This window comes from Capricornis sumatraensis, chromosome 15 (genome assembly GCF_032405125.1).
Source record: "Capricornis sumatraensis isolate serow.1 chromosome 15, serow.2, whole genome shotgun sequence".
NCBI classification, from domain to species: Eukaryota; Metazoa; Chordata; class Mammalia; order Artiodactyla; family Bovidae; genus Capricornis; species Capricornis sumatraensis.
The window spans coordinates 70,092,272-70,101,006 of NC_091083.1; the positions used below are offsets into that span (position 1 = coordinate 70,092,272).

General features: G+C 50.8%; 1 protein-coding gene across 1 annotated transcript in view; it reads left to right on the forward strand.

Moving 5' to 3' along the window:
* VSTM2L (V-set and transmembrane domain containing 2 like) overlaps positions 1 to 8,349 on the forward strand; it is a 38,481-nt gene extending 30,132 nt beyond the window's left edge. Inside the window, exon 4 of the mRNA XM_068987869.1 lies at positions 8,077 to 8,349. Coding sequence (XP_068843970.1) covers positions 8,077 to 8,349 — 273 coding nt within the window. The remainder of the gene's footprint in view (positions 1 to 8,076) is intronic.
* The last annotated feature ends 386 nt before the right edge of the window (positions 8,350 to 8,735 follow it).

An 8,735-nucleotide genomic window follows, 5' to 3' on the forward strand; every position in this document is an offset into this window, starting at 1 on the left:
GGTTCTCTTGTTGCAGAGCATGTGCTCTGCTCAACAGTTGTGGCACACAGGCTTCCTTGCCCTGAGACATGTGGGATCTTCCCGGATCAGGGATTGAACCCAAGTCCCCTGCAATGCAAGGTGTATTCTTAACCACTTAACCACAAGGGAAGTCCCTGATTTTTTAACTGTTGGGACCTAATTTGAATTTTGAAAAACTGTGGAAGGCAAACAGCTCAGTCTTCTGGCTGGGCATCGTCAGCACCTTGGGGGCCCCAGGTTCAGAGTAGGAAGTAAAATGAGTCTCTGGGGGTTTGGTGGAGGCAGGGCTCCATCGTGGGTGCTGTAACCTCTTGGGTCCACCATGGTGGCCCTGGGGAGGTTGAGATACGGCAGCGCTGAGTGCAGGGGTAGGTCAGGGAGGACACAGTGGGGCCAGCGCCAAATGTCCCAGGACCATTCGAGTCCTGGTCCAGTTTTGCCCCCTCCCTGGGCCTCCCTTCCCCCGCTCACTGCTGTCTAACAAATATATGAAAAGTGCTATGGAAACTGTAAAGTCCTCTGGATTTGGCCGTATAAATGACAGTGGTTACTAGAGTGGAAACTTAATATGAAAATTCAAATCACATGATTCCTATTCCCAGAATTGGGGGTGGAGGGGTGTGGAGCAGGGAAAGGAGGCCCAGCTTTGCAGAAAACGGGAGAGGGAATGAAAAGAGCTCAGAATCTCATAAGGAGATCATTTAAATTACAGGCACCTGTAATAATAGCATTGATAACAATAATAACAAGGCAGCTAACATTTATTGAGTGCTTGCCATATGTCAGGAACCATGATGAGTACTTTACAGTGTGATTTATCTCATTTAACTTGAGGCCTGGGGAAGGATCCCCTGGCCTTAAAAAATTATCTCCCATGGGAGCTTGTATATGCTGAGGATTCCCTCATCAGGACCTCATTCCTGGGGCTCAGATAAATTCTGCCTGTGTCCATTTTCAAGTTCTGGAAGTCTTTCTTTTGAGTTCACTGAAGTGCTGTGTTTTGGAATTAATTTCCCTTTAAATAACAGTTTTGTAAGTAGAGATGGCCCCCAACTGTTGAATTTTAAAATAAGGTGAAATTCTCCGTATGCATCCTCCTTCCCAAGAGGCTCACCTGCCTTTGTTACTGTTAGTCCCTTCTTTGGTCTAATTACAGTTGTTTTTGCTGTAGATTCATGTCACCTGTTTCAGTCCAAAACAGCCATGGGTAGCCTGGGTCCTAATATACATGTGGCCTTGTGCTCCAGCCCTGCTAGCCTAAGCTCTGGCCTCCTCTCCTAAAAGCCCTAAAAGCCCTAAATCCGAGGGGCAGCCAAAGAGGCGTCAGAAGGCACGCTGCAGCCCCCAAGGCATGTAGAATCTTCCCGGACCAGAGATTGAACCAGTGTCCCCTGTAATGCAAAGGGAAGCCCCTGATTTTTAACTGTTGGGACCTAATTGGAATTTTTTAAAACTGTGGAAAGCAAACAGCAGCTCCCAACCCCAGGCCCCCAAATCTGCATAAATGGTTAAAAGGCAGCAGCAGTATTTGTCAGATCAAGCCCCTGCCTTCCTTGCCTGCCCGCCCCATACATGTGATATACACATGAATACCACATGTTTCCTGATGCAGGGAGTGGGGGCTGGGAACAAGAGCAGCACATGAGCTCTGCATTCTTCATGAAGGATTAACAGGCCAAGCAGTGGGTCATGGTGTACTACGACTTTATTTTCTGTAGTAGACATTTCTATATTTCCTTGAAAATTCCTGCAGTGATCCGCGGTATACAAAGGGCATGGAATTCTGAAGTCCGAAAGGGAGGCAAGATTCATGTGGAGTCGAAATCACTCCATCCATCTTGGGAATCCCTTGAAATAGGCACGGAGCAGCCGGCCTTTGGCTGAGGCCCCAGAGATTACTCTGTGAAGGCCACGGTCACATACACCCAGTCCCCACTCTCAGGGTCCTCCCAGCCGGCGTGGCAAATGGATGATAACTCAACAATCACACGTGATAAAACATAAAACTACAGCTGTGACTATCAAAATAAGGAGTGCAGCTGGTCACAGAGGACCTGACCTAGTCTGAGGGGTCTGGAGGGCTTCCTGGAGGAGGTGGTTTTTGTTGTTTTTTTTTTTTTTTTTTTTACTTTATTTTACTTTACAATACTGTATTTGGAGATGTTCTTTGAAGTGAGCACTGGAGTGTAGGGGTTGACTTGGAGTAGAGGGAGCTTCTCTGAGTGTGTGTGTGTGTGTGTGTGTGTGTTGGAGGAACTGGTTGGTGGGTGAGGGAAACAAGAGGATTCCCCCAGCAGCCACTATGGGGAGCCATCACAGGAAGGGTTCTAAGTTGGAGCCATTTTGGAAAGATATGTCTGACTGTCTTGGGAGGATGGATTGGAAGGGGCCAAAGTGCTCTGCAGAGGCCCTGGGGGAGGCTGGGATATTGCCCTGGCCAGTGCATGAGGATCTGGGTTCCGGAGAGAAGGGGAGGACCAGTGATGTTTAGCAGGAAGACCAGTGGGATTCAGAGGCAGATTGTGCCTGTGTGAAGGGAGAAATGGGGGTCATGACTTGGGAGGGTCTGGCTGCAATGGGTGAGGCCTTCTGGGGCCCAGATTTGGGGAGACTCTGAGTTGGCGTCTGGCCTTGCCAAAGTGGAAGTGAAAGTCGCTCTGTTGTGTCTGACTCTTTGAGACCCCGTGGACTATACAGTCCATGGAATTCTCCAGGCCAGAACACTGGAGTGAGTAGTCATTCCCTTCTCTAGGGGATCTTCCCAACCCAGGGATCGAACCCAGGTCTCCCTCATTGCAGGCAGATTCTTTACCAGCTGGGCACTGGTGAATTGGCTGGGTGTTCCTGATGGAAGCTCGGGAGTGGCAGAGCTCAGAGCCAGGCCTGGGGCAGGGACCTCCTGACCCCCTGCTCCCCACCCAGCACTTTCTCAGGGTTACCACATCTCTCTTAGGCTGAGGACACACGGAAGAAAGGTCTGGCACCATGGATTAATTTGCCATCATCCACTCTTCCTGGTACAGCTTGGGAGAAGGATCCCAGCCCACCCACCTGATGGTCCGTGGGCTCCTGCTGTGTCCAGCGAGGCCTGGGCCATGGGCAGGCAAGAAGGAGGCTGAGCTTGGTCATGGCATGGACTGGCCACCTTGTCTCTTTCAGCATAATTAGGTGCTTAATTGCACTGCTAAGGCCTGTCGATGCCCATGCCGAGGCGATTATGATTTACAGCCAGGCCTCCACGTGGGGGTCTCTCTGCCTCACAGCCCCGTGCTGGGGGGCTGGGCTGCAGGATTTTTCTGCCCAGTCTGTGAATGTTGAAATCCAACAGGCTGCTCCACCACCCGCATGAAGCCTGGGTAAGATGATGGCTCCCTCCCGTGAGAGATGCTTCTGAGGAAGGGGCCAGGCTCCTCAAAGACATGGAAGGCTGGAGGGCCAGGGAAAGAGAGGGGAGGCGGGGGTGGAAAGACAGACTTGTTTACTGGTCCTGGGAGAATCCCCAGGGATATGATTAGGACCTGGTTCTTGTCACCAGCTGGGTGGCCCTGGGCAAGTCACCTTACCTCTCTGAGCCTCTGTTTCCTGACCCAAACAATGGGTATCCCAGTGTGCCTACATCTTGGTATCCCAGTAGTGCCTCCGTCTTGGGGTTATTTATTATGGGATTTAAATAAGGTGTAGACTCTTTAGCACATCATCTCCCAGGGATCAAGCGCTCCATAAATATTACCAGCTTTGCTGTTAAGTGTTGTTACTGTGTTTATTATTTGCTTTCTCTGGGTGGTGCTTACAGATGCAGATCCCCAGGACTGATGTGTGTCCTCTCCCGTCGTCCTGGTATAAGGCAGCTCCCCCAGGTGCTTAGTTGCTGATGTGAGGTCTGGGTTCTCCCTTAGACAGGGAGCCTACGTGGGAGTCACAGGGGTCTGGCTGGCTTGCAGCCGTATCTCCAGCGCCCGGCTCGGAGTGGGCCTCGCTCATGGTCTTGTCGAATGAAGGATGAATCCAGCCCAAGAAAACTGAGGCCAGGGTGCTCGGGACGGGTTAGGGTCAGATCCAGCCTCCCAGCACTGTTTGCTGTTCTCCTTGTCTCCCTTCTCCTCCTTGAGTGGGGGAGGTCACACACACAGGGGTGACAGGGTAGGAGGGAGCCGGTGACCAGGCCTTCTGGTCCAGGGTAGAGAAAGGGTGGGCGGAGGGGTGGGCCAAGCATGGTACTCCCTCCCCAGCGCTCCTCCCAGCGCTTCACATTATTACTCCATTAGCGCCTTGTAGGGTTGACAAATGAAGGATAATTAATATCCGTGAGGGAAACAGATGTTGAGGTAATTCACTCCCCGCTGCGCATTTGCAACGGCATCTCCTAACTCGCCTGAGAGCGTGGCAGGGCCCCAGGACCTCTCTGTGCCCTTGGTCAGAGGTGATGGAACCAGCAGGGCTGATGGCGTCCAGCTGGGCCCTGCCCCAGTACTGGGGAGGAGGGGGTGTCCCACACCCAACGGGGCAGCTGGAAGAGTCTCCCACTGCTTGCTCTACAGGGAAGGTGGGCAGTTCTGCCTCTGTCCCACCTCCTGCCTCCTGCTGTGCCATAAGCCCATGTACTCTTGTTTTGTGGGGGATGATGACCAGCCAGGAAGGTCAGAATAAGAGAGGGTGAGCCAGGCTCCTAGCAGCTGCCCACTGCTCTCTTCCCTTCCAGAGCCTGGGAAGTGCCCTGTGGCCCTGCTACCTCTGGGTGACCCTCTGTGGGCCCATCACACCTTTGAAGGGTTAGAGTGTGCAAGGGCAACCTGGGTTCACTGACCTGATGCACATGGGGAAGCCACGTCTTTCAGAGACTTAGCTTCACCATCTGTAAAGTGGGTATGATCATATATATGTGACCCCCAAATCAACAAGCATGATATCTGGGCACCACTTCATTTGGAGAAAGGAGGAACTAGAGTAAGTCCATTTAAACACTTATATGTTTTCTTTCTTCATTATTATTATTTACAGGGTACTAGGCTCTTGAGTGGTCACTGAGCTGAAAAAGATAGATATCATTCCTGCCCTTGTGGAGTTTATAGTTTAGTCAGAAAAACAAAAATCAAGTAAACAGACAAATATATGGTTCTCCAGTTGTGATGAGTGTTAGGAAAGAAATAGACAGGAGGATGTGATGGAGGGCTTCTTGGAGGAGGTGATGTTTGAGAATGAATGGGACTCAAGGAGGTGATGGGAGACAGCATCCTGGCAGAGAAACCAGCAAAGGCTATGAGGTCATAAAGAGCCTGGCATCCAGGAGGAAGGAACCAGGGAAGCCAGAGACAATTAATGAGATGATTAGAAGTCATGTGTGAGGGCCCAGCTGCATGGTGAACACACCACCTCACCGTCCTCTTTCTCACCCTGGCCTCCTCACTGCAAGGGTGATCAGCAAAGGTGTCCTCCTACAGAATTTGGGGTGTGGCAAGGACAGGCAGCCTGGGTATCTGTCCCCATCACCACCTCCCCAAGGGGAGAAGGACGAATTGGGCTCCAGACTGTGGCCACCAGTCTGAAGCTCACTCAGCTCCATCCTGGCCCTGGCGAGCCTGCAGTGCCAGCTGGTAATAACATCACTGAGCAGGGGGTCAGCAGCTGGCTGTTAGGGACTGTTCTCCCCTGTTCTGTCTAGAGTGAGTGGGGGCTGTAGGAGGGGCTTCTTTTGGCTCTAAGGAAGAGGGGACAAGAAGGATGGAAGCCCCATTTTACAACACCCCCACTTTTTAGGCCAAGCTTCTCTTTTATTTCAGCTTTTTATTTTGAATTGCAGACTCAGAGAAAGTTACAAAGAGATCACAGAGTCCCCTGTCCTCATCTAGCTTCCCCAGTGATTTTTTTCATATGACTGTCCAACTGCCTTTTCCCTCTTAATTGAAAAAATTCACAGCAGCTTTATAGTTGTGGCAGATTTATTAAGAAGAGCTCTAATCTGAAAGCTACCCAAATGTCCATCAACAAGTGGCTAGATAAACAGACTGTGGCATATCCATGTGATGAAATACTACACTGTGATAAAAAGAAACAAATTGAGCCAGGCAACACGAAGGAATCTCACTGATAGTGTGTCGTGTGGAAGAAGACACATACAAATGAGTTCAAGAATTTGCGTCTTACCTGGCATCAGAAAATTCATTCCAGGAAGGAACCTCTTAAATGTGATAAATATGGCAAAGCCTTTAATCACATTTCAGCTTAGCATCAGAAAGCTCACTGTAAATAAACATTGTTATGTGAGGGAAAACTTTCCATGTATAGCACTCATTGCTTTGGACAGAAAAGGAATTCCTTCAGTATGTTCCAGTCATGTAACAAATTTCAGAAACACTGTGGAGAAAGCTCGGCCTTCACTGCAGTGGATCCACAGAAGAAGAAGAAAATGTGGGGAAATGCTAAAGAAACAGCAAAATGTACAATTTCTGACAAAAGTTGTTGATGTTGGGTACTTCTGTATATTTTGTATGATCATAATGTCAGTGTCTGTCTTGAACCTTCAGCCCCTGTTGTTCTGTATACTCCCTGTACCAGGTAATGTATTTTTATTTTAATCTATTTGGCAGAACACATCACTCCAAAAGAGCAATGTTTTGGAGTGAGTAGTGAAAGTGACATAGACAAGTCAATTCACAGAACTGAGGAGAGGGAAAAGTGAGGGAAAAAAAAAAAAAACTTCATAGTTCGGTGCTTATCAAGTCAAGAACTTAGGAATGAGTAGATCCGTTAGGAGGGACAGGTGAATAGGGAACTAAAACGGAACAGTTTGCTATAGACGCCTGCAGTTTCCACAGCCAGAAACTCGACGCTTAGCTGCCAGATCACCGTTTCAAGCAAGGAGAATGGGTTCTCTGAGCTTGTCGGGGGTGGAAGAAGGTCTGCTCCATGAATTGAGAGTAGGAAGTGGACTGGGAAGGCCAGGGGGACCACTTACTATCTTGACCTGGACCAATGGTGTAAAGTATCATCCTGCTTCCCCCACTAACTCTTACCTCTGTGTTGAGAAAACGTGGGGTAGGAAAACACCAAGATGGACTTTTCCCTGGGAAATAGACACAGGTGCGTCTAGGCCCCGGCATTGCAGTGTTCCCTCTGCATACCTCCTGTGTGCAGGGGTCTCCTGTGTACCTCCCCTGATCCCACTCACCTCCCCTGGCCTGTGATTATTAAAAGAGGGCTTGAGAAGATTCACAAAAAAAAAAAAAAAAAAAAAAAAAAAAAAAAAAAAAAAAAAAAGAACAGGGGAAATTAGTCTAGGGTGATAAAAATCAGAGTACTAGGTAACCTAAGGGGGCGGGAATTGACAAGGAGGGGCCACTAGGGTGCATTCCAGAAGGTTGCAAACGCCCCATGCCTTGCTCTGGATGGTGGTCACACCCAGCATACCTGTAAAATTTCATTAAGCTGTGTGTGCCTTATTGTATATAAACTATATTTCAATTTTAAGTAAAAATTAAAAAAACCCATCCAATAAGTAAATGAGCAAAAAGCCAAAATATGAAGATAAATATCACAGTCTTGCTCCCCCCACCCCTCACCTCCACTGGAGTGAGCTATCATTAGCATCCTGATATATTTGTGATCAGCCTTTATTTTATTTTATTTTGATACATAAGGCTAAGAAGTCACTTTGCAGCCCTTCCCTGGGCTCCACTCCAGAAACAACCATAGCTTTGAGGCCACACTGTGTTCCCTGCTGTCTATTTTCAAACTTGCCTACACACAAGTCACCAAAACCTGTGTAGAGGGTTTTTGTGCCTTTGCAGAAATGGCATCATAGGGCAAGAGTCTGGCAATGAGATCTTTTCACCCCGTGTATCCCTGAGCTCTAGCTCATGCTTTTTCACTGCTGTGCAATATTCCACTGAATGAACTGACCAGCGCCTGTTTATGTGATCTGTTGATAGACCCTTAAGTTGCTTTGGCTTTTCTGCTGTTGAACTCCGCATGCCCTGATGGGAGTGTCCCTGGGGCCCGACCCGCGGAGCGGGCCCAGGACACCAGTGGCCAAGGTCACCGTCTCTGTGTCGCCCCCAGGTGGTCAAGGTAGTGGGCAGCAACATCTCCCACAAGCTGCGCCTGTCGCGCGTGAAGCCCACGGACGAAGGCACCTACGAGTGCCGTGTCATCGACTTCAGCGACGGCAAGGCCCGGCACCACAAGGTCAAGGCCTACCTGCGGGTGCAGCCGGGGGAGAACTCCGTCCTGCACCTGCCCGAGGCCCCACCTGCCGCGCCCGCCCCGCCGCCCCCCAAGCCCGGCAAGGAGCTGCGGAAGCGCTCGGTGGACGAGGAGGCCTGCAGCCTCTAGACTGATGCCCAGCTCGCCGCTGGCCCACCCCGCGCCCCTCCGGCTGTATCGAGTGCACGAGGAGCCCCTGGACCGCCGGGGATGGGGCTGCCCGGGTCCAGCTCCTCCCCATCCCCGAGACGGCCCGTGGCCCCCTCCTCGGCCCTGCGCCCACCACCCCTCAGCTCAGCATGTAAGCCCCGCCCAACCCTCCCCCTTCAGACCCTCGCCGCAACCTGGCTCCGAGAAGGTGGCCCGGGGCACCCAGGGGACAGCCGCCCCGGAACGCTGGGCTGGGGCACCAGGCCGGGACCGAGCCGCCCCCGTCTGTCACCAGCTTCAGTCGAGTCCAGTGTTTCGCTTTGCTTGCTTGTCCCCCATCCTGTCCCAAGCCGGGGGCCTCCCAG